Here is a 26,869-nt window from a genome sequence, read left to right as displayed (position 1 = left end):
TGAAGTATTACACTTTGTCCTTCTATGTAATTAATAGGTTGTGTTAATTTTGCTTTATATATATATATATATATATATTTTTTAGTTGCATTGTTTTAGGGAAGTTTCCATTATTTATCATTCATATCTTTCAAATGTAAATATCATACGTTTCTATCAAGAAATAAAATGTAAAACTGATATTTTGCATAAAATATAGATTTTTTAGTACAACTTTGGAGGTTTTTGTTTGCTGTACTGAGAGAATTGGTTCAATTTACAGAGATAACAGCAACAATACTCTTTTCCTTTTTTATGCATAGTATTATCTTTACCCAGATAAAAGGTAAAAGGATGACTGGTCATTAAAGGCTGACAGGCAGGATACACCTTGGCATATTGTCAGAACATTGCAGGGCAGCACAGAGACACACTGGACCAACAAACATGCATTCACACCCTCACCGTGTAATAACTGCATGTTTTTGGACTATGGGAGGAAGCCGGAATACCCAGAAAGTAACTTCATGCACAAGGTGAACATGACAACAATGTAACTATTATAAAATGGGATACACACTCTGGACATTTATTATTATTTTTATTTATTTATTATTTTTATTATGAACATCATCTGCTTTGTTCTTCACCCAATACACTAGGAAGATTTCATTAAGTACATACAAATGTAAATATGCCAATCAAAACCAGCAGATGCTTTAATTTACATAATTAATTTACCTCATACAAAGCATGTGCCAAATGATCAGAGAAATGGTGAAACATGTTTTATGAAACGGGGGTATTATGTAAGTTTGACTTTTTGAGCTTTATATCATGTTATAATGTTATTCCCTCATCAAACATACCTGGACTATCGCCTTGATTCTGTCATGGAAGGTTAATAGTCCTGCGGTCTTAGCGAGACCGTCAGACCGACAATTTCCACAAAAATCCACTGTGAAAGTGCACACAGGGTCAGTGTGACCCCACCAGACTGCTCACAGAGTAAAATGACTGTGGCTCGGTTAAGGAATCCTTGACTATCCTGTGGTAGCCACTTGACTAAACATGACTAAATGTTTGCTCCCACAAAGGTTTCACCTCTTTCCACAAAGATTCTCCTCAGAGCTACATTCGCCAGCCATGCTATTGCCTCACTGAGAACCCCTCTCCTGTTTCTCCCCTACTCAGCTCCACCAGACTAGCACCAGCAGCAGCAATTAGTTGGAGTTTCTTAAAGAGACAGAGGCCCAATTTCAAGGCACTATATTATGAAGTAAAATTTTTTTTACGTTTTATATTTGATATGTATGTATTTTTATGTCATCTGAAGATAACGCAGTTGCTCGATTGTGCTAAAAAATGGCACTGTGCCTTAAAAATACATTGTACTCCTTAGTAGGCAAATCTCAGATTTGTAAGAACAACATGTGACTGCATCAAGGTGGAATCATGTCTAAGAATAGGGATTCAAAAGTAATTACTCACCAAATATATTATAATTATCTGTGATATATTGCTAATTTACAATAACTTAGCAATATACAATGGTCCTTAACTAAATTGGTAATTTTACAGTGAATGGCTCTATTGTTGATTTCACATTTTGATGCACTTCTGCTAGCATCCTTTTTTATTTACAAACACTTCCTATACACATTGGGGTGACAGAGTTTTAGTTTGTCCTCTGTGCTCTGCAATCTGTGTCCATCGTTGTGGAGCTACAATCCATTAGCTTGCCATCATCAGCATGTGAATGGGAATGCCTGATATCATTGTAAAGCATCTTTGAGTGTCCTGATAATGTGCCATATAAGTCCGATGTCATTTCATTCCACATATGCACTGCTGTAAGATTTTGACTCCAAAACACTTTCCCTTATGCTATAGATGAATTGGACAGCTACATGTACCAGACGGTGGGTCATCAGGCAATAGAGCTGTACGCTGATGCGATGGAGTTGCCTCTTTATAGACGTACCATACAAGGTTCCAGCCTGGACACAAGCAGAAATTACAGTGAGACAGAAGGGGATGAGGTGGAAGACCTGTATCAGCTGCTGTACCTCGTTAAGGTAGGTTTTATCTCAAGAAGAATTTATGGATTTGTTTTTTCCTCTGTGTTTTTCTTACCTCATCATCTCACAGTAAACTACTGCACAAAGAATTGAAACTACTGAAAAGAAAAAGGTTTAGAAATATTTTGTGTTGTACAATGGTAGTAAAAAAAATATTAATGGTGTTACATGCTAACTGCAGCCCAATCAGTTTTAAATCATTGGAACAGGAAGCCAGGCACAGCCACCTGAAACCTGCAGCCTATACTGAAATCTGAAAATGTTAATGAAGGTTTCAATTAATAAACGCATCTATTTCCTTTAGAACCCATTTTCATAGGGACTGGTGTCTGTATGGCCTTGGTGGAGGCTACTGTGGGACATCATTCTGCATGATGGAGCTGGACAGGTCCTTGATCTTTTTTGCACAAGCACAAAACCTCTGTAGTGACATGGCTGCATGATGTTAAGTGCTGTGTGGAAGAGTCCTTGCACCCAAACTTGATAGTGCTACGAATAATTAAATGTCAACAGGTGATATTCACGCCCTGCTAATTAAATGGTTTCCTGGGGTCTTGGTGCTACTGGACTTTCAGCCATAGCGAGATACGCATACCTCCAAATTGCACATGTAAACTGGTTGAGCGAAGAGACCCCTGCAGAAGCAGAAATACATTGCAGTATTTTGGAGTATTTCGTGCAGTATTAGAATATATTACAATATATTTCAAGTGTGACATTGGTGAATATAATTTCCTTTCGTGAGGGGAGTTGTAAATTTTTTGTGTTGCAGTTTTTTAAATTTTATTTTATTTTTGCAAATCTTTTGCACAAGATCAGATGGAATACAGCGCTTTTTTGCAGAAACTATCCTAATCTGCATTGCAGATAATATAACCAAACCTTTTATTGGTTTATTCCTCCACAACAAAGCTGAAAGTGGTGATGGACATGCAAAGACCTATTATATGTAGGACAAATATTGTAAAGAAGATTGTAAAGAAAAATGAAAGTGCATATGGGATGCCTAGCATTATGGTTGAAACAAATGCTAAGGGAGCCCTATTGAATGGTTCAAAAGATCTGAGAAAAAGAAGTCTACATTTTTTGCAAATATTCAGACTTAGTTTCGTGAAGCTGAACTGTGAAGCAGGATTTGTGGCTTACGAAGTAACTTCTGTCTCAGCTTGGGGTTTGTTCAGGTTTATGAGCTACATTCACTTCTTATCTGGGTCTGTAGCCCAGGCCCCGCAGGTCTTGACCCCGACATGTCTGATCTAGGATGTGCGGGATGGTCTGCTTCCAGATGTCTCTTCAAGTTGCTGTGTTTTGCCAGGTATTGTTGCTCCACATGCTTCGCAAAATGCTTTTTTTAAAGATTTGAAACGATTCCATATGTTCACCCTTTTCCTTCTTCTTGGTGACGCTTACTTCCTGCTGCTCAAGAAGATTGAGTCTCACGTGCTTTTTTTCCAAACCCCTCTCCATCCAGTTTTGCGCTTTTCTCATTGTATTTGTTTTCCAAAAGGTCAAATTACTTTGGCATGTAGACATTTTCACTACACTTATCATAATTCCAAATGAGCCTTTTATTTACTTTTAGTCTGGTTTTGCTAAGAAAAGGTGGTTGATAAATGTATGCAATGTATGAATGATGTATGATGGAGTCTAACCATCTGTTTCCTCATACTGCCGTAAGGAGCTGCTACTTATGTTGTAGCATCAGCTGAGCTGCAGCACTCTTCATAACACCTGTTATCATCTGCATCTAATCTGCTCAGAAGAGTAAAAAGTCATGTTTGTGCTTTTAGTCTGTCTCATTTAGTATGCCATAACTTCACTTGTAAGTGTGGTAAGTTGTCTCTCCGTCTCACTCTGGAACAATAGTATGCATGCTGCATCAGTTCATCAAAGTTTTATGTGCAAAGTTGGAGAGAGGTGCCCTTCAACAATGGCTTCACAGGAAAAGTTCAATTTTTTTTTATCTCAGTTGACAGAAGATCAGATGCAAAAATTAATCACCGGATGAATATTTCATCAAATAGCCCGTTTGCTAGGACGCTGAGAAAATATTCATTTGATGGCAAATTATGTATGAGGACCTCGGTGGTCCGGTGCGGTGCAGGGGTGGCTGACTGACAGCTTTGAGATAAGTGCATGTGTGGTTAACTCAGCGCTGCCTATCTGACCGCCTGCAGCCATGAGGAAGCTACCTGGACAGAAACTTCAACCGCGGCAAAAGCTCTTCCTGCTGTCAGCGCAAACAGTGTGCGGGGATTGATCCTGTGCAGTGTTACGCATTATTCCCGCCGCACCCCTACACAACCTCCTATTTTAGCCAGTTACATCAAAATTTAAACGCCTCTTATGGGAGTGTGGAGTTTGTTTTTCAGATGAGAGCTGGCTCGATGTGCTGGAAATAAGACGGATAGCATTTTCTCATGGTTCTTTCTAAAGAGCTGATGTGGAGACATGTTTATCTGGAACGCAGGGCTGCTCTGGGGTTTCCGCATGTTCACACATTCAGACCTAGTGGCAAGGGCCAGTCAGACTGCCCGGGGGCATTTCAAACCTTCGGCCTGCCCTTTTCTTTTTTTTTTTTTTTTTTTTTCATTTTCTAAATAAATCGGCCAGTTTTACAAACACTTTTAAATCGAAAACCTCTTGATGGTGCTGTAATTATATGCAACTTCACACGGCCTGCTTTCTGTTTTTATGCCGCCTCGTAATCATTTACATTTAAATATTTCTGTTGCATGTGAGGCAACACTATCCTCGCCTGTGGCCATTTCTCTAATTGCAAAAGCCTGCTAATTTCCCATTTCCAGGGCTCTTCTGGCCTGACCTCTTCAGTCTGCCTGGCCATAGATCAGGGCAGTTGGACTCCCATGGGGCCCTAGTAGGCCTGCAGAAACTCCAGTCATGTCCCCATTTACCCTTCTCACCGTCATCAACAATCCTTCACCATAAACAACAGGCTTCCTCTTTTGCTTACTGAGTGATGGCAACCATAAGAGTACAACTTGATGGCTCAGATTTCAGTTTCAGCTGCTGCTCTCAGAGGCTATTTCCTAGTTGGATCTTGTGCTCTGCATACGTATTGCGGTCAGTTGTATTTATATTGTCAACTTTCCTACAAAATTCAACTTTAACAAATTATTTACATGTCTTAGGGTCATTTTTGTGTTTTAAGGTTCACTGTTTTTCTTTTAAAAGCAAACAGAAAAAATTATTTTTGGGTTTACAAAAATTTTAGATATTGCTGAGAGAATAGATTTTGATAAAACGAATAATAAAATCATTTTTGCTATAAAATAAAAACAATATAAAAATTAAAATAACTTAAAAGCAATCCATTACTTTTTATTATGATTCATAAAACACCCTTTATACAGAGAAATGTGATAAAGTGCTGTGCAGAGGTTAAAAGGGACATAACGATAGGAAAATGCCACTTTTAAGCAAACAGTAACAAATAATAAAAAGTATTGAAGAAACACTATAAACAAATATCAAATAGAAATAAATTGAATAAATAAATAATACAAATTTTAAAGTTACTCATTAGAAGTTTGAATTAATTTCAAGTTACAAGCTAATATCTGCAAAGAACACTTGCATGTAGATAAAATATAATTTTTTTTCTCTCTTCCCAGATCCAAAGTTGATGACTTTTAAAAGTGGATATTCTTCCCCCCTCCTCCTTCTCTTGTTTGCGAGGCTGGCAGCGCAAACTTGTAGCATTAGCCAACAGTGCCATCTATGGATCATTCACATTCTCTGCTCAAGCAAAGTTGTCTGAGAATGTTTTAAGCCATTCAGAAAATTCAAAGGAAGAGATCATATTCTTCAGAACCTTTGTTGATAGAGGGGGAAAAAAACCCTCCAATTATATTAGAAAAAATGAGCTATCCTTTCCCTGGCAGTGGCAATATTGGCAGAATGACAATGTGGCTCTTTAGTTAGCCTCTTTGCTCTCATCGCTGGCTGTGCATGGCAGCGCTTCTTTGAAGTGTGTAACCTGATCGACATGCAAGCCACGCCGTACCCTGTCCCATCCTGCTAGGTGCTGATCTTTGAACTCTTCCTTTGAGGAGCTGAAATAACAGTTTGGGTGAAGAAGTTTTTGACGTTTTTTTTTTTTTTTTTGCTTGAGGCTGCATTTTCACAGAATAAATTGCATCTTTGTGTCATCTGGGAAATAAATCTGAGACACTTGAATGCAGAAAGATCTTTTTTTTGTTGTGGTTTAGGGTTTAAATACTCATATTTGCTTTCAAATGGAAGTGCTGTCACCACAGAGGCGCATGAGTTACAAAATGTTATTTTGCGAGTTGTGTGCCCATCCTTGACTGTGAGGTTGGTCTGCTCCGCTTTGTGTGATCCGCTCTGATGTGTGATACAGATCAACAGTGTCAGTCACCCCTGGCTGTAACGCCAGTCTCCCCACTGCCCAAAGCTTGCAAAACCCCTCATATTAGTCATATCTCATCCCTCAAATCTTATATCCTTCTCTCTGTGTTCTGTGACCTGACACAGTGGCTCTTTGTGCCCCGTGACCCCTGTTGTGCGTGTCCGTGTGTGTGTGCGCGTTCCATGCACCCTTGTCTGTTCAAGGTCATTTCTAATCGGGGCCCCTGTTACATGATAACAGGTCTATCTCTGTTCTCACTGCACACCTTTCCACAAGCTCAGCCTCTTTCAGCACTCCAGGTTAGACTGAGGTGTTCTCACTCCTCTCAGTCATCCATGCACTCTGTTTCTCTTCCCTAGATCCAACTCCAAACATGGCAGATGCCATGGATTAGTAGCTATTAGCTGCATTTCTTTTTAGAGATATAAACAATGTTTTTTGGAAGGACGTCAACATGTACAGCACATTGCAAAAGTATTCTGTTTTTTTCTTCTTGTAGAAACCCTGTTTTCTGAAACTGCAGCTGCAAGTCAATTCATCTTGCTTTGCACAACAAGAGAGTAACATTTTTGCCCTATTCTTCACAAAATAGCTCAGACTAAGTCAGTTTAGGCTATGTGTTAATTTAGGGTCCTGCTGGAAGATGAACCTCTGCCCCAGTCTGAAGTCTTTTGCAGCCTTTAGGATGTTTTCTTCCGTCTGTAGTTCTGTTAAAGAACTGCATCCCCACAGCAATATGCTGCCATCACCGTGTTTTAAATTGGATGGGTAGTCTTAGTTTTCCACCACGCACAGTTGAATTTTGATCTAATCTCACCAGAGAATCTTTCACCTCATAATGCCTCACCTTTACGGCTTGAGACAGACTGCAAACATAAATTCAAATAGCTTCATATCAACAATGACTTTTTCTTAGCCCTCTTCCATAGATTTCCAGAGTTCAAAACTACTTGGCATACTGAAATACTCTTCCACCTGAACAATTAGTCTTTGCTTTTCCACTAGACTTATCATAGGTCTTTTGGATGCTTCTCTTATTAATATTCTCCTTGTCTGACATGTCGGTTTAGGTAGATTGCTGTATCTTGGTAAATTTTCAGCGACACCACTCTTCAAACGATGTTCACTCTTAACCCTTCTTTAAAACGCTCTTCAACTTTCTCCCCAACTTTTCTGCTGCGTCTATTTACCTTCATTTCTCACTGATATTCTTAACAAACCTCTACGGCTTTCACAGAATAGTTGGATTTTTGCTCAGCCTTACTCTGTTTACAAGTGAGGCATCTTCTGAAGATCATTGATTGCAGTGGATTTTATGTAAAGCTTTTATATTAGAGGGCGTTGAATTGATATCCAGTCCACACTTTTCAAACTATAATAGGTGAAAATGTTTGATATTATGCATCATTTCACCCTAAAGTTTGCGGTTGCAACATGACAAAATGTGACACAGTTTGAGGGGTATGAATACTTTTGTAAGACACTGTGAGATGTAGAAAACGAAAATGACGCCATCGCATCGACTCTGCAACCTTTGAGCTGATGAATAAAGACAAAGACATTTAAGCTCATTAGAGTGATGAGGAACAATAGATGATATATATGCACATGTTCTATTCCGCCAGCTCTAATTAGCCCGGCTGTAACGTCTCTGTCACAGTGAGACCCCGCTTACAGGAAGACGGAAATGTTACTTTCAAATCTAATTTTTTTTTTATCCTTTAATGTCTGACTTCTCAGAAATACAACTTTTAAAATAGTTTGCTCTGTTTTAATGGGTGATCTGTTTTTTCTTTCCAGAGGTGGAGGGGTGAGATGAGTTGGAAAAAATCTTGAAGAGGCAGACTGAGACCTCTGGCCTTTGTAGATTAAAAAATTCCCTCCCTCTCATGTGGTTTAAAACACCTTGTGTTTAGTGGGATAATCCTTCTCTTGAACTCACACACACTCTTTCCTCCTCTTCTCCATGTTTCCCCTGACCTTTATTAAATACACACTCCACTTCCCCCCACTGACGGTATGTTATTGACATCCGCACACAGGAGCGGGGCCCTTGGAGATTGTCGAGGCTGCCCATCCACAAGTCCAAAGAATTATCTTCTTTTAGCCTTCCCTCTTTCTTTCTACCTTTCCTTAACTTTTTCTTCCTTGCATTGTTGTCGCACTTTCATCCGGACTCTTCAGAAGCCGAGACACGTGCATCCTGATTGAGGTGCCTCCTGCTGTGAAGAGAGAAGGCAGAAGAACCGAAGGTAGAGGAGAATAGTGGAGAACGGTGGTGAAGGGAGGTGGAGGCGTTTTTGGTTGAACCAGGAGCCAAGCAGTATTGATTAGGCAGCCGAGGTGTTGTGAGACAAGATGTTGAGGTGCGGTGTGAACCATGAACGGTGGAGGAGGGGGGCGGGTCAGAATCAAACACTCGACTCTTCTCTGATTACCAGCATGGTGCCGCATTAGACGTACATCGGGGGCTCAACAGGAAAATGGATTTTTTTAAAAAGCTGGTTAATACATAAATCATGACCTTTGGGGTCACCGTGAGGGTTAGAAGATCTGATCAATAATAAAGCTAATGCAGGCTTATTGTAGATGGTTTGTGGTGCAAAGAGACATCTAAATGGTGTTATTAGAAGTCACTCGCAAGCTGTTTTGGGCCAACAGGCAAACGTTAGTACAAAGTTTTTATTGTTAGAGATGCAGCTTAAGAAATCTTAAAATAATAAAAAAGTTTGAGTGTTTTAGATTGTAAAGTGAAACAGGGAATCTGTCATACATTATTGCAAGCATTTATTTCAGCTTATTTCGATTATTATGACTTCAGACTAGTGAAAAATCACAAAACATATGTCCACAGAATATTTAAATATTGTTTCAGATTACTGAAAAACATCATTTTAAATGTAGAAATGTCTGATACTGAAAATAATGTCTATGTGTTGTAAAATATATTCACTCAATACTTGGTTGGGTCTCTTTTTGTATAAATTACTGAATCAGTGCGTTGTGGCATGGAGATAATCTGCCTGTGGTTTCTTTTATTATAGACTTCTGCTCATTTACTTTGTTGCATTTTTGTTGTCTTCTTCTAGACAATACTCCATAGATGTTCGGTGGACTTAATGTCAGCCCAGTTTGCTGGCCCATCTAGTAAAATGACCATGGTCATTCAAGCAGGAGTTGGTACTTTTGGCAGTTTCTGTAAGGGTTTTGCCTTCGTAATCTTCTCAAAGCTGTAGCCATAAATGTTGATTTTCTACCACAGTTATTCCTGCCATTACATTTCTTACTAATATCATCTTTTATTTGATCAGTTTCAAGTTGTCTAATTGAACCATATAAAAATAGCACTCCTTATACTGAATTTCAGAAATAAATCAACTTTTTTTTTTGGCATTCGGGTAAGTTTAAGAATGTATTACAGTTTCCTCTCATGAAGGTTCCTTCAAGCAGCTGGATCTCCGGTGCCGCCTCTCTGTGATAGTCCTTGTTATCTTTTCCTCAGCTCTAAGATTCTTGTATTTGTGTTGGTCGACAGGCTTGTTTTGCACTTGAGCAAGGATAGCATTAGCGGTGAGATAATGGCGCTGTGTATTGTTCGCTTGGCTGTGTGGAAATGGTGGGACAGGATCTATTAGATGCAGGCCCATTTCCCACCAACTGACGCTACCGGTTAGCCGCAAACATTAGATAAAGAGCCGAGCCTCCCAGAGCCTTTGTAATTTGTTTGTGTTTTTCTGCTTAATGTACTTTGCTCAATCTTGTTTAGCGATGATGGAAGCTGATAGTCTTATCTTGCCTTGCCAAGGGCATGAGCCACCACAAACTGCTAGGTTTGAACATTGTCCCATTGAGGAACAGTGTTTTTTTTATTTATTTTTTTATCTTTGTTTTCTGGTGCTATTTTGATGTTAAAGCCATCATGGAGCTTGTTTGCACTGAAATTTTTGGGATTGAATTGATCCTGGAAGAAAATTACTGTGATCAAAATGATATTCTCAAATTTCCTTTTTCTCCCTCTATAGGAATTTCATCTCTTAAATATTTTAAACTTATGAGGTAAGCACAGCTATCTTAATGCTATCTTCCTCACACCATGCAATAAGTGAAGTCTTTCACCTCCCTGCCAATAATCTTCTCACATTTTAGAGGGCTTTTGTACTGTGAACCACTCTCCCCTCACAAAGGATTTGTTGGAGGCTTCATCATCTTATGCAGTTAAAGACCATCTATGGAAAAAAAAATACAGTCTGGAGCTTTAAGAGTAAGTTAAACCAGTATCAGTGCTGTAATTTCTTCTCTCCCTCTCTTTCTGGAGATCAGAGGAGGGTTTTTTGAGATCTTTGAAGGATGCAGGACAGGAGAGTTACAACACTAAAAGCTGGAAAAAAAAGAAAGATTTTACAATTTGGAGCTTGTGTGTATAAATGGACATGAGCACATGACCGTGTGTACACCCTGCGGACCAGGCGTTTGCTTTGGGCCATAAAAAAAACAACTGACATAGTTTGCCTCTCTGTGGCGCTGGATTGTGCTCTTTGATTCTGTCCCTCTCACTTTCTGAAAGCAACTTCCTGTATCAAATGCTTTTTTTCCTCCCTCCAGCCAAACGGGAATGTTGATATACAACAGCTCTGGGATCATAACTTTGTTTTTATCTCCCAGAGAAAGCTCTTGCTGCAATGTTTACACGACTTTACCAAAAATTATGAGTTGATTAAAAGCAAACCTTTAGTGACAGTTTGATTGAAACCTGATAAGATGTAAGTTTGTTTGCTAAAGCTGCATAGATTCATCCATCCATAACTGTCTTCTGCTTCTTCATTTAGTTTTCACTGTGTGTTGATAAGGAAAGCCTCCTTGTCCTTGGCCTGCTGAAACAAAGACGCAGTGCTTGCTTTGGCCAAATACTCGTTCCTCCCTGCCTGACAACTGTCTGGGTGTGTGTTTATGTAGACGTATATATCTTAAGAGGAAACCCAGCAAATGTTAATCTCACTACATTTCCAATCCCTGATGAATTTCTACATTTTCCTGTGATGCATGGAAAATGTATTCGTCAAAAACAGAATTGTGTTTGTCAAAAACAATTCTGTCTCTAAAAAAAAAAAACTTAGCAGGACAATGTATTTGAAATTGAAATTTGTATTCTGTCATTTGAAATGAATGCGGTAGTAAACTGTTTACATTCATATAAATTACATATGATAACGAAGTTGAACACAGTTTGGAGGTATCAAAATAAGGCTGGTATCTCCAAGTGGAGGCTAAAACTTCCTTTCTGCTTTGCTTTGTGATGTTGGATAAAGTCTCAGTAAATTACTCCTTGTCTTAACATGCCCAAATACAAACTCAATAGAACAGAATGCCACCGTTGCACCTCCATGAATAAATTCAATATTTTTCCTTCTTTGTCAGCGCACACTTGCCTGTCACTCCTCACATTTCTGGTTGATGAGCAGAGCTCATTCATCGGCCTGAAGAGACAACGTGTCATGTCATATCCTCTGTTGGCTGGTCACACCTGCATCGCAGCCTAAGCGGAGGATTATGCTCTTCTGTGGTCTGCTTCTTTCCTCCATGTCCTCATGCTACATCATCTTTGGAAGTTTATGTGCAGCTGGCTTAGTGGGAACTTTGTTTTTCTTGCTTCAGCAGTGTGCATGGTTGAGACCTGACACATGTTGAGTCATCTAGCCAGTCTGTCTGCAAGCGCAAAGGAAGAGCCCATCATTCAGCAGCTACTTCAAACACACAGCAACACCAGTGTACCGTAGGGAATGTGTTTTTGAAAAGCTATTTGAACAAGATTTTGCCTAATATGTGTTTTAAATAGCCACCTGCTAAGCCTCCATGTCCTTTTTTACTGTTTTGTTGTATCTGAAACCCTCAGTAGATACTCTTGTATCCGAATAGAAATGGTTAAACTTTAAATGTTAACCGCTGCAACATAATTATAAACACTCCCAAATATTTCTTGTATATGGTTTTACATATGCTGTAACCTGCCTCTTTCTGAACTCAGGTTGTCACTTTGGATCGTACAGAAAGGTAAAGAGAATCAAACATCTGTCTTCTTCTTTGCTCAGACTCAGCTTCCTGTCATTTTAGTATGTCTAAGCTGTCAGGGCACCTTATCACGCCCCAGGACTTTGTCAGTATTCCATTAAATGAGATCGCTTGACCCCAACAGGCCCCAACTCTGCACTGCATCCACTTTAGATGCAACAGCAACCCCCATCCCAATATTCCCACAGTGGGGGCAAGCACAGAAGGACAATCCCATTAGATTAAAACGGGTCCAGAGTGCATCTAATGCAGGCAACATTAAAACTGTGTCACATCCAGTCACTTACATGATGGATGCAGGGAAGGTGGGGCAGAGAGGAGGCCAGATGGAGTAGAATGTTGAAGACAAGGGGGTGTAGGATTTAAAGCTCTGGGGTCAGACGTGCTGATAATATGACATTGTGATTGCAGCTTTGGAGAGCAGTAGACAGGACTTCTGTGCCCTTGTGCAAACTGTCATTCAATGCACTTTAATTGAATTCCTCCACCTTCTTCAGTTTTCCACCAAACTGATATTACAGATAGAACACTTCATACAACACACAACATTCATGTGAAGCATTATGCCGTATTTGTTCACCAATTTGCAATTTACAAAGAGGATTCATAATCAGGACATTCTGGAAAGGTTGGAATTATATTTAGGTATTTTCCAGTATGAGGAAAAAGCATTAAAAAAGGTTTATATTTCCTGATTTTAAGCCCTATGCCATTGTTTACAGATCTGTCCGTGCTTCTGCAGGTTCCATGTTTAAAGCCTGATACCTGTAGAACTTTCTGCCATGAATTCAAAGTCATCTTTTCTGTTATTGAGAAATAAGCTATTCTTATACGTGTTTTATTTCAAAATGTCATTTTCTAGACTAAATTTTTGACATGAAAAATGCATAGGAACCCTGGGTGATAATTTGTTACTTTGCATTTGTAATAGGTACAATCTGGCAGCTCTGGGCTCAGACTGAATCTGGCATTTTGGAAACCCACCATTCTGCAAATTGGAGCTTTGTATTGTTAGGGTGTATAATTAGAAGCTCATTGTGACAGCCATTGAGAGAGCATTAATGAGGGTTCTGATGTATTCCATATGAATATGAATATTGAATTTTTAATATTTTATGGCTTTCTAATTGCCTTGGTTGCTGTTAATGGCTTTGACTGTTAAACATTTCCCTGACTGAATATCTACCCAAGTGAGGAGAGAATTGCAGCTTCCTTCAGTAAAATTTTTGTATGTATCTTTATTACAGAAAGATTTTGTGACTGAAGGCATGTCTGTGACTGTGAATACATTTGAACCAGTCTTTTACTCCCTTCCAAAGATAAATGTACATTTAATTACAAAATACATCACACGCTACCTGATATAGAGTTTAATGGCTGTATCGTTTCTTTGTGGAGCGTGTCTGCTGGCCTTAATCTTTTCCACAGCTGACATCTTAATAACTCAGGCCTCTCCATCTATTTCCACAGGAGACATCCGGATGTGGGGGAAGGATTAGTTTAATGAATTTGACAATTAGTAACAGAAGTTAATGACTGCATGGGGCTAAGTATCCTGATGGACATAGCTAGAGGGACTAAGGGCCTCCATTGCTGTGGGCCATAGATCCTCATTAATAGCTTCTCTGCCTGCTGGAGAAGACATGGGAAGTCAGGTCATGCCTTTGTTTAGCCTGCCTTTGATGGAGCTTCTAGGGGTTTGGACTGTTGCACAACACCATGCCAGAATACGCCTGGGCAGGAGCTGGATAAAAACCCCAATGTCTGAACAAGGTTAGGGTCATTTCATGTCAAAAATAACAAATTAAGAACAAAGTACAGGGACTTTCAAAAGTTTTCATACCCCACCATATTTTATCACACTTCAACCACAAATATTTTTGTATATATTTTTTTTATGCAATAGACCAACAACATTTTATCAATGTGTTAGCATGGCCCAATCAAAGTTCATAACTAAATCCAATTGAAAGTGTTGTTTACAGAGCATTTCCAGTTTGACCATACTTGAACTATTTTGCTCTTCACAATTATGCACTAGCTCGTGGTGCTTTATCACATGAACTCACAGTAACTACAAGGAAGTTTGTGGTTTGAATGTGGCAAAAGAAAAGATCTTTTGCAAATTGGGTTCTGACCCTCCTGAGAACCTTAGTGTTGATTATTAATATAACGGTCAAAATATTGTTTTGTCAGAGAAGCTCTGGAATAGATTATATTTCATTCAGTGTTTTACTGAGCTACCTTGTTTTTAGAATATCTTTACTTTTAACTATACATCTCAGCTTTTCTAAAAACTACAAATTTGTTATCATAGTAGTGTGAATACCCAAGACATCAATCATTTCTAATTTATGGCTTATTCAAAAATAATTCACCCTGAGTCTTGGACTAGATTTTGAAAAATAATCTCCAGAGCAGCGCTATCCCTCCTCATTCCAGCCCGTCTCCTGGCAATTCTGTAATGGCGACAAAAACACAGCCTCATCCAAAAATAATCATTTCCCAAAGCCACTGCCAAATGCTCCAGTAGCAAAAGTCTCCACTGCAAACAGAAAGGGATGTGTGAGAAATTCATCTCATGTTATAATTAGTGGCGAGTAGGCTGTAAGGCTGTGCGATGGGATGTAATGAGAGCCAGGGAAAAAAAAAAAAAGAGGTGCCATTTAATTAGACGAGGCAGAGTTGAACCTTTGAGGTCCAAGTACCCACAACCGCCTGCCTCCTGAGAGAGGCTAGATAGAGGGAGACAGACAGACTAAAATACACAAAGAAGCTGTTATTTGTTGTTGCTCTGGCGTGCTGATGCTCTTGTCAGGTCCTGCCAAGTTTAAAGCCGAGGGACTAAATTGGTGTTGATGTTGCACGCTCCTTTACAAACTCTCTCCTTTGTGAATCTTCTCAGCTTTCTGTCTGTCCTCCCTAATTCCACTCTGTGGCTCCTAATTTGCCTCTTTAGAGAGTGACAGTTGCATTTAGGCAAAAGGTTATCATTGTATTAGAGTGGTGTTTTCCTCGAGGCTTACCTAGAATTACATGACACCGCCTGCAGCCACCTTTCCCTCTATGCTGGCCTGAAATGTTATCAGTCTGACTTAATTACTGTCACCAGGCAATGGGATTGACTCTAATGTATGTTCTGGTTCTGGACTCTCTGGAGAGATTTTAGAACCTGAGGAAAATCCCTTCTTAAGATATTTCTGTGTTGAACTGCATGTCTACAGTTTAATACCTCACTTCCTCTGCTTCACAGTTAGCACAGTGCACATGCATGGAGCGCATCCTTTATCTGATTCGCCGGCGCGCCTATGTGGAGCTGTGTGTGCGTGTTTGCTTGTGTGTCTGAGCTCAGCATCAAGCCCCAGGCAGGGCATGGATTTCATTTAGGAAAGTATCAAAGGTTTACACCGTGTTCGCTTTAATCAGCATGTTTATCAGGCAGAGAAAAATTGCAGGAAGGGACCACAGGGAGAGGGAGGGGCAGTGGAGGATGAGGGTGGGGGTTGGGGGGGGGGGGGGGGGTTATCTTAAGGACCAGTAGCCAGGGAAATTGATAATGGCTACAAGGTAATTTACTGGAGACTTGGGCATCCCTCCTCTGCTCCTACCCTTGCCTCTCATTCTAATTACAGCCCATGTAATGTTCTAATGAATCTGCAGGTGTGTGTGGGTAGAGGAGGGAGGAGGGTGGCATGGAGGCATTTATGAGGATGTATAACCATCAGCATGTGGCTCTTGCTCGTGATCGTGTGTGTATATGTGCGTGTTTGAGTGTGTCACTCTAGATCAAGCCTGTTTTCCTGTAAGAAGATTGAATGCATCTCAAGGCTGCGCCAGCATCTCTCAAGTGCATTGTTGTCCCACAGTTTTTGAAGTATGAATATGATATGAAGAGCAATTAGATACGCCTTTAGCAATATTAAAGATACATGCCACTCACAGATGGAAAGTTGCGCTGGTGCTTCAATTCGTCAGTGTAGCTCCATCTTTTGGCTGGATGTGCAGAGGGTAGAAAATCTGGACCAGATGTACAGTTGTTTCTCAGTAAATTAGAACGTTAACAAAAATTTTATTACTTCAGAAATTCTCCTGAACTTCTTTCTGGTTTAACACAAGGAATGACACAATTTTAGCCAATCTCCCAGATAAGTTTGTGTGGAGTGAGTCTTGAATCTCTGACCCCAGTTTCACTCCACTATTTGTCTATGTCCCCAAACTTTTGAATTGGATTTGCTTCTCAATCTTCTCAAAGCTGTGATTATGGTTGCTGCTTGTGGACAATTTTCTGCTACACCTTAACTCTCCATTAATATACTGGGATACAGCATTATGCATACAAAGCTTTACATGAATGAATTGTAATGGCTTACCCTCGTTTTGGGTTGTGTCAATGAATTTCTGCTCGTCAACTGTCAACTTATCACTCTTTCTCATAATTGCCTTGGTTGTAGCATTTCTGTAATATTGGTGAGCCTGTAAGACACAGAAACTATCATTGGTAGTACCAGTGCACATGCATGAACAAACACACTTAAGTTTTTAAGACACAACCTCCCAGGACGACCATTGCCTTCCTTTGAAATTCCACTAAGTTCTCATCTCCCTTCATTGCTCTGTCTGGGATTTGTCCCTTTGAGCTCAATTTCTCAGGATGCATTTAATCTGAGCCATTCAGCAAATAGAAACCAGACCTGTGAACGACGACATTGAGTTTCTGCATTGTTTTTGAATTGTAGTATGTATGGTTGTAGTTTGGCAACAGCAAGTGAACAAAGCCATTCAATCCCTGCTAGCCACGCTTCCGCAGTTAAAGCAAGAGGAATGTTTAAGACATTTTATTGGGATGGTTGTTTAAAGCGCATGCAATTTACAAAATGCTTCATGTGAAGCTCCCTTCATTGGCAGTACCAAGGATATCTTAATAAGCCCAAAGTCTGAACAGCAAAGGACATTTGGGTGCCATTTGTCATTTGGATTCCATTACAAATTTGAAAAGAATAGTTTACTCTAGAAGAATGTGACACCCCTGTTCTGTTACCAAGCAAGTTTTTGTCTTTCCTTTATAATAAAAGAAAACAATGAGCTATTATTGTTTCTTGTCCTCACAGGAAAAGGAGGCCATTGAGGCAGTGTCTGTAGGAGCTATTCTGTCCGATTACCAGAGGGTCCGTGTGGAAAATGTGTAAGTCAAACACTGGAGGTTTAGAACAGCAAAGCTTACTTGTTCCTCTGAACTCAAGTAAGGCACAATCTGTGGTTCACCAAAGGAGAATGGAACATTCAGTTTTTCTCTCACTTGTGTGACTAAACTAAACTAAGACAGGGTTCTGTTTACTCGTACACAGAACCCTCACATGTACACACATTTTGTTTTGCTTATGCCATTTGTATTTAGGCTTGTTTCACTCCAGGTAAGTAAGCTGAAATTCTCATCATTTTTAAGATTTTTCTGAACAAATCTTTAAACATAAAATAATTTTAATAAGACAGCACAGCACTAAAGCTGTTGTTTTAACAACACATACTAAATTTACTCACATGTATATGAAATAGAGACAACCACATTTATTGGCACCACTGATAAAAGATTATTTCAATAGCAAAAATGTAAACTAAAAATCCAGCCCTTTGAGACCCATTATTTAGTAGAATAAGAAATCTAACATTAAGATACATCTTTTATAAATGTGAAATTACATGGCATAGTTACTACTTTGCACATTGTTCTTTAGAAAGGACTTGTTTTCTTTCATAACATAAAACGTTGGAGCAAACATTCATTGACCATTCCTCTTTGTACAATCTCTTGTGTCCATCAGATTACAATCTTATTTAAAATGATCTGGTTCAAGATGCCATGCTTATAACAAGGTCCCTGGGGTTCTTTGGCAAAGATGTGGGACCATCGCATCTTAGTATTTCACCATACTTGATAGTTTGCATGAAAAAATTCCCATTTTGATCAAATCAAACTGGATCTTGCTTGTTGCAAAACAGCTCAATTTTGGTGTAGAGTTTAGCAAACAAGATTAAGATTTCTCACTTAGTATATCAAATTAAAAGTTGTATTTTTTTCATTTTATTTTTTCACTGTGAGATTATCCTACTGCTGCCACAATATGAGCTGAATTTTAGCACATTTTATAACAGAGATACCAACAAATATTTGTGCATGTGTAATAGATGCAATGCTCCCTGTCAGTTCTTTGAGGAGTGGACATTTGTGAATATACAGTTTGACTCATGTTACTTCTGACTGCATGATGTAATAAAAATCATTAAATGGGGTTTTTGTTTCCCATTAATAAGCCGTGAACTGTGGGCCTATCTGGGTGACAGCTTTCATGTAAATAGATAAGGTGCTGTGCCAATATGGGGCTGTGAAAATGTTCGGAAGTGGGCAGATATTCAATAATAACTACTTTGCATCTCTTTCACTTGTTTCATAGATGTCTGCGGCTTGGTCTGCAGCCCCTGGCCTACCTGTGGCGCCGAGACCAAGAGTCGCTGCTCTCTGAGATGATATCATCCAACCTACATGCCATCCTCATCAAAGTTGCTGCTTTTGGTGAGTTCTTTGCTTGTCTTTTGTTTGTGCCCCAGCCAGTTAACCTACCTTCTAGTTGCCTGTTTCCCTCCTTTCATTTCCTTCTTCTTGAGGTGCCAAGCTGGTCAGAAACGCAAACTTTTTATAATGAAAGTCGGTGGAAAGAAGCGGTGTATCTAAAGGAAGACAAGGAGACGAGTGAAGTACTACCCAACCCATTAATCTGCGACTTAGCGGCGGTGTTAAGACTTGCGCCAGCGGCAATGAATTGAACCAGAGAACAATATGAAAAGATAAGAAGCACAAAGGAGGAGGAGGGAGGTATTTTTGCGGCGTTGTGTTAGGAGGGGTGGGTGGAGAAATGGTTGGCAGTTGAGAAATACTCACAGGTGATTGCCCCTCACATTAATGCAAGCTGTCAATAACCGGTGCATGTCTGCACCGTGCAAGAGAGGCTCACCTATGCGTAGCTCCATTTATGCGGTCCGTGAAGTGAAGATTAAAATCTCGGTTCTCTCATTTGCAGTCTTCAACTGCTTCGGCTCTGAGGAAAGAGGGTTACTATGGAGTCACATGCTCTCCTCTCGTCTGTTTTGGAGCCTGAGGACAGAAAGATCAGGTTACTGTAAAACAGTAGGGATAGAACAAAATTTTCCTTTTTTCTTCTCTCGAGTACATGATGTCAGGATCCGTACCTGTATCTGCTTGACAGTGCAGCTGGATTCTTTTGGGCTGTTCCAATGATAAATGATTATTGTGGCTACAAATGGTTCTTTTTACTCTTAAATTACTTGCAGGGGGAGGTCATTATATACACACTGTTTACGTCCTGTTAAGTGCTTGTTGTCACCTTTGGAAGCAATCAGTCGGATCGGAGTCTGGAGCTGAGTGATGACCTGTGGAGCTGAGTATGTTTAGGATATTCTGCCTACCTTTCAACACTGCTTAGATAACCCCTCATGGCATGCACTCGCAAAACCATTTATTGTTGGTACTTAAGTTGCTGCAGCCGACACTCATTTTTTATGTTAATAATAAATAAAAGGGGTTTGACAATAAATATGATGGCCATCAAAGGAGAGATGTTTTCAAGATTTTATTTTCTCGCTAAATTAACCAAGAGATTTTGCTTTAAAATCAATTAAAGACATGATACATTTAGTTTATCTTCTTTAGAATCATATAGTACAGACTGATGAGGGCTTCAGTAGAAAAGTCAAATGTGCTTTTGTTCAAATACAAAAGTAGTTCTTCGTCTTCCATTTATGGGCTAATCATGAAATTAAATGAAAGAAATGTTTTTAAGAGAACAACTCACTGAAGACGTGTCGCCTTGTAACTCTCCTACCCTGCCAAGCTTTGTAATCCAAACACAACTTGATCTGAAAGCAAATTCCTCAAATTTTTTTGAAAGATTATAATTAGAATAGAAGATCACCTCAGGTGCCTTATGCGTACGTTTTGGCGTCCGGGCTGAAGATGTTTGTGTGCGTACGTGTACGTGTGTGTTTTGGCTACAGGTAAAGCGAGCAGATCGTATCAGGCCTGACTTCTCACCTGTCCCAAGGCAGTAGTAATTAGAAAGGAGAGAATTGAATAGAGGGGCAAGCGCCAAAGGCATTTTAGGCAGCCCCCCCATAATTGCAGCTTTGGAGGGAGCAGGTCTGAGCAGTGAGGTGTGCTGCTTAGGGAAGATTGGATAACAGAAGGGCGTACCTGGTGGGCTTCGGTTTTTGTGTGTGACAGAGAAAGAAAATGAGTCTTTGAGGGATTTACTTGTGCAGACCTTTAGAAAAAGAGGGGGAAAAAAACAACTTTCCTGGGGCAAAGGTTAAGTCTACGTTTCAAATCCCAACTGCAACAGCTTATGATATTCTGTAGAAGTCTGAAATGGGTGTTTTTTCCCCTCTGTTTGATTCTCAGAAATGAGAAGTCATTCAAGATTTATTTTCCATCATTAGTTTTGCTAGTCGACCAAAATTCCACCAATACCAGAAATCCTTGAAGCGTATCTGTCTGAATGCTCAAAGTCGGTCTTCTAGAAAGCGTGTTTGTATGCTGATGACTGCCTAAAACCTTTTTTTTTTTTTTTTCTAAAGATGCCAACTGTCATAGAGGGGAGTAAGTTCAATCACCCAAGTTTATGCAAATGAATGCCAGGAAATGCTTCTAATTAAAGAAAAATGTGTTGTGTGGTTCTGAAGCTGTCTCTTTAAAATGCAATATCTCCTGAGCTGACCATGCTAATTGGCATTTCTAAAAGCTAGTATAAAATATTCATGTAATTAGATAATTGATTGATTAATGCAGGTATGTATCAGGGCACAGGTTCAGCAGTTAATTGGTCCTGCCAGGAGTAATTGGCACGTGCGAAATCGAGGTCTGTCTGCATGAACTGGAAGGCAGCCTTTAAATTACCACAAAAATTATTTAATTTATCTTTCAGGACAATTAATAGTTGTGATAATGACTAGTAAAAGGTTTTCATGTTGAATAATTGAGTTCTTTTCCCTTCAGACACTGGGAGTCTTATGTTTTCTGGTTATTAGATACAAGCTTTAACTCGTATCTAATAAAGCTTAAGTTTTTAGAAGATAATTAAATTGACATTGATGCTATATTACACTTATTAATTTTTTTATTGTCTTTTGATTTATTTATTCCTAATTAAAATCTTTTGAAATTGCTGTCACAGTAAGAAAAAGTTGTCAGTTTCTTTATCAAAGCTCAGAAATAGTTGTAAAATCTTTTAACAAGTATATAAAAATACCAAAATTTGGCAGTGCAGGCAGGTGCCAAGTGGAGAAACACCCTCCGGTTCCAGGAAAACCATTTATCCACTGTCATAGAGGTCCATGCTGACTAGCCTGAGCATTCATGGTAGGCTCTGCTGTGGGGAAGGTGTTGCAGTGCTGCAGAGCTAAAGGAAGATGTGAGTAGCGTGTACGCTAGCCTGATTGACAGTGCCAAGATCTTCCTCCATTGTTCCGACTTGTTGTTTTTGACCAGGAGTGGTGCATTTCTTCAAGTGTCAGTAGAAGAAGGCAGAATTTCGTTTTGTTTTTGTTTTTTTCCCCAGAGGTCATCTGTCAGGACAAGGTACAATTTCTAACAAATATGTAAAAAATAGAAATATATATATATATATATATATATATATATATATATATATATATATATATATATATATATATATATATATATATATATATATATATATATTATAAATGTGTAGCTTCTGTAAAAGACTGATCTATGAAAGATGTAGATTGGGTAAGTATGTGTGATATATTTTTGCCATATTTCCTACCTCCGTATGACGTATAGCATATTACCGACCAGATACAGCGGTACAAAAAGGTTAAATGGTGCCCACTTCACTGAAGGTCATTTCTTTTATTTTACTTTTCTTTCTGAAAATAAGATTACATCCTGATGGGATTGTAGCAAAGTTTATGCTGCCTATTATGCTTCTCACACCAACAGAATTTCAGATAAGAGCTTGACAAATTTCACATATCCTGTTAATCCTACCATGCTTTGTACCGTACCACTTCCCTCTCCTTCCTTATTTCATTTCTGTAATCATCTGTCTGCCTTGCAAAGATTAGGTGATAGTGAACAGCTTTTGTTTTGGCGAAGGATCTTTTAAAACGTTGTTTAAAGGCTGATGCAGCTCACCTGCGAGGGAGGAGATGCTTATTTCACCCATTTAAAGGCTAAAATGTTACACATCATGAATCCAATTTTCTCTGCTTTTTCTCTCTAAAGGCAGGGATTAAAGCGGAGCTGTCAGCTCGCTCACCGGATCTTAAGACAGCCCGCGGATGTCGGCAATACTGTGCTCTGCTCAGTTTAGACAGTATCTTGAATCTCGCAGCTTTTTAATTTGGCATTAGGCTCAGTAAGCAAAATCACAAGAAGTTTTAATTAAATAGGTAACCCAGCGCTGCTGGGCAGCAAAAATCTACCTTCTCAAGGGTTGAAAGACTAATCGTGGTTTCTCAAAAGATATAGAGGAAGATAGAGGATAGAGGCCTGGAGATAATTGTGTCTGACTTTAAGAAGGATAGAAGTGAGAGGAGCCTTTTCTCCTGAGTGAACTTCTGTTGAGTAAACAAAAGTTGCTTTTCCATTGTTTCCATTGGATCCAAGTTTTTTTTTATTCAAAAGCTTTTCATGCATAAAGAGAAAGTTTTATATCTTAGTTTTTGACATTATTAACTTCTCTTCTCTCTTTCTTGGTCTTACAGTACATTCCTGACCTATTGGATCACAGACAAAAGATCTCTTGAGATATAATTAAGGTTGTGAAGCCAGATTTAATGGATTCTTGGGGTTTGGCCAGACTACAAGTTTGAATCAGTTTTAATGAACATTAATGGTTTTTTACATGTATGTCTATCTTATGTATATCATAAGAAGTTGTATTTATCATTTTCATGATAAATTGAATTGCAATTAATATATATTTTTAAGAATTTTCCTTAGATTATTTTTATTATTTTCTCTGAGCGTATTAACAAATGCCAATAAATTTGAAAATATGATTAAATGCAGTTAAAGTATGCATTTTAGTGATACAAAAACTTTTTTACTTACGATTATTTTATTGCTATGATTGCTTTTCTAATCAGATCATTATTACCTAAAAATATGTAATAAATAGTTCTTATAGTGCATTTTATTCTTATTAAAATAGTATCACAAAATATCACAATACAGCTTTAAATCAATATTGGTACATAATTGGTTAGTACTGGCATTATATACCTTTCTGGTACTTGACTCACAATTCCTCAACGACCCATTGTATTTCTTTCACCTGTCTTGTTTTTAATGTTCTTTTATTCAAGCTCAGTTTAAGGAAACCTCAGTTTTCATCTGGTTTCCTTGTAAACCTTGTCTTCTTCTTGAATATTGCCCCCTAAATGCCATCTCCGGGCTTCTAAAAAATGCATTTAGTCATTACTGGACATTGAAGTTTTAAAGTTCACTGAAATTAACTGGACTTTTATGGGATAATAAGATGTAAAAGGCCCTTTTAAAAGAGAGTCATTCCTTTCAGTCTCTCTCAGGAAAGCTCGTGTCTCTCCAAAGAGTGGTCTTACTGTCTCTGGTGGCAGACTAATGGCAGCTTCTAGTGGGCTTATTTGGGTTTAATGTGGCATAATGAGGTTAGGTAATTGGGTTTAGGTCAAGTTGTAAAACAGGTTTAGAGGAGACAGAGATGTGGAGATCATGCAAATGAGTGGTGTTAGATCGCCAGTAGCCTACGCTGATGGCTTCTTTAGGAGTTTGCAAAGCATATATTGTACAAGTGCAGCCTCGTTCCAGCTTCCTTCATGTACAAATGGTTTCAGTAACCTTAATTCCAACCGGAACATCAATTAGGAAAACACTCACACAAGTGCTAAGTGGTCTTTGGAGAAATAGTTCCACATTAATGCCATCTTGGTATGGTTTTATCACTCACTCCTGTCGTCGTAGGTTTCAGTCATCCTGTTCTCTCCTTGTAAATATCAAATTATGTGTCATATATTATTTAAGAGCTGGGAAGTTAATGAACACATTAAAAAACGCTGCGCCCACCCTTAGGAGCTCGGAGCCAATTTTCAAAATTTGTTAAAAGGCATGACTAATTAAAGAGGATATTTTAATTGGATTGAATTTTAATGCTTTTCTTCACCCTCCTTATTACCTTTGTGGCGGGGTTAAGATGAGAGGATGTTGAGATTAGATATTCTCACACTAATTAAGACTACAGATCCCCTGGGAGGAGAATAAGGGCCTGCTCATTCTATCCTTCCACACCCTGTCTACTCTCCTCCTTTCCCCTCCTTCCTCACTACCATGGCCCTCCATCTCTCCTCCCTGAAGCGCTGGACCACGGAGACCCACAGCAGACACGAAGCTGGGATTAAGATGAACGCGGGATGGGATGCGACATCCCTCCTTCACATCTCCTTTCCATTTTCCTCTCGTCTTCCGGCCGTCGCTCCTCATGGGGCCTGGAGATGACACATTAACCTTTGAGGTTGTCAGGCCATGAGAGACGAGAGATTCTCACATTAGGATTAACTTCATTTGTCTAATTAAACACATGACCATGCCAATGAACATGACCACGTGATCTGCGCTAGCGGAGGAGCTATATTCGATTTTCGGTGGAAATTATGTGGCCATTTTCAACAACTATCTTCATTACAGTGGCGTCACTGTCACCACTGTACGATTCACCCATATAGGTCATCAGTTACTTGTTAATGATTATGCCAGTCACAGGAAAACCATGTGGATAATGTACAGGTGCCTTGAAGTAAATTGAAATATCGTTGAAATGTCATAAAAGTGAAACTCGTATACTATGACGATTAGTCACACATGCAAACGCTCAAGACTTTATTCCTGTTAATTTTGGTAAACTTTGCTCTAATGACCTGACTCAGAGTGGTTAGGCACCAAGATGAAGGTGAACCACAAAACACAGTTGTACCCTTTTTACAATGACTTGTTTACATTATGTTTTTCTTTTCAGATTTCAACACTGAAAAGGTGCTAGGTGCAGGTTCAGCGTGGACTTCTGCCAAAACACGAAACGACTTGTCTAAAATATTAAAGAAACATACCAATAACACATAGAGTCCTCACAATCATGTACAGCATTGAATGCGTTCTCAGAGGTGCTTTACAGTAAAGGTGTGGCAGGTTGGGATGATCCAAGACTTAAAACGGGGCGTTCTGCATCATCCGCCATCTCCTCCTGGGAAACCAGCCCAAATCTGCACATCTTTTGGCTCCACCAATCAGGAGAGACACCTGACACCTGCGAACTCAAAATTACATATTAAGAAAAAAACAGCACCTTAAGATAGCAGCTGTAACTGTATTGAAAACCCAACATGGTATATATTATAAAGGGCCAGTTTTAATGAAGTATCAACCTACTGGTGTTCGTAATATACGCTCTACTTGTGTCCTCTCAACATTGCTGTTATTCCCGATTCTTGTGAAATGTTTTCTACAACACATTTTCCTTCCCTTCTTTCCATTCAAACTGCCATTTTTTTCTGGGCTGATGCAGTGCTCTAATCCTCTGAGAAGCAGAACTTTGGGTTTTCATTCTCTGTCAGCAATAATCATTAGAAGTTAGAGAATTAAATCCTTGAAAAAAAAAGACTGTTTAAACAGTGTATTCAAAAATGAGTTTCACTTTTATAATTTGCTTCTAGAAATATATTATCTAGAATATTATTTTAATTCATTGAGATACTTCTGTAGAAAAAAATCAGAAAAGCCATAATGAAAGATCATCAGCTGCACTTGTGTGACTTTACAATCGTACTGTTATTTTTTTAAACTGTAAAAGTAGGAAAAAAGGCAAATACTTAGTTTGGAATTTCCTCAAATTTAGCATTTTATGTTCATGTCCTGTTATGTTTTTATTGTTCCATTCTTTGTCATAAGCACCTGGTACTGTGAGCTTTGTTTTGTGTCTGAGCAGTGAAGAATGTGCTGTAGGAAATTGAGGGCTGCACTTTCTTTCTGGGTGAGATGAAGTTCAACGCTGAGGCCTCGAACTCCGGAGCAGAGAAGGCAAAATCAGGACTTCACCGTCTCAGGAGCAAAACCCCTCCAGGGGTTTAGGGAATTGTTGATTGATTTATTCTACCTTTCATTCCTAAATTAAACCAGTCAGGCTGTTAATCTGAATCTGAAGCAGTAGATTTTTATTGCTATAAACAGGAAGAGCGCATTTGTTTTTGTAAATGGTAAATTAAATGCTTTTGTCTTATTGTCTGG

The 26,869-nt window shown here is 39.0% G+C and overlaps 2 protein-coding genes across 6 annotated transcripts in view; one reads left to right on the top strand and one right to left on the bottom strand.

Annotated features, from left to right (window-relative positions):
- cdin1 (CDAN1 interacting nuclease 1) overlaps nucleotides 1-26,869 on the bottom strand; it is a 541,570-nt gene that overhangs the window by 273,933 nt on the left and 240,768 nt on the right. The gene's annotated exons all lie outside the window — the stretch shown is intronic.
- dph6 (diphthamine biosynthesis 6) overlaps nucleotides 1-26,869 on the top strand; it is a 66,823-nt gene that overhangs the window by 622 nt on the left and 39,332 nt on the right. For 2 of the 4 annotated variants that reach the window (XR_532616.2, XM_008399794.2), the window contains exons 3-5: nucleotides 1,873-2,057; nucleotides 17,628-17,701; nucleotides 18,969-19,087. Coding sequence is in view for 3 of the 4 variants with exons in the window: in XM_008399794.2 (XP_008398016.1) it covers nucleotides 1,873-2,057; nucleotides 17,628-17,701; nucleotides 18,969-19,087 (378 nt within the window). In the remaining variant the exon portion in view is untranslated. Of the gene's footprint in view, nucleotides 1-302; nucleotides 516-1,173; nucleotides 1,259-1,872; nucleotides 2,058-17,627; nucleotides 17,702-18,968; nucleotides 19,088-26,869 lie in introns of all 4 variants that reach the window. The other 2 variants (XM_008399795.2, XM_081603206.1) reach the window with 2 other exon arrangements.

This window comes from Poecilia reticulata, chromosome 22 (assembly GCF_904066995.2).
Source record: "Poecilia reticulata chromosome 22, P_reticulata-male-v2, whole genome shotgun sequence".
In the NCBI taxonomy this organism is placed as follows: domain Eukaryota; kingdom Metazoa; phylum Chordata; class Actinopteri; order Cyprinodontiformes; family Poeciliidae; genus Poecilia; species Poecilia reticulata.
This window is presented reverse-complemented; position numbering and strand designations above follow the sequence as displayed.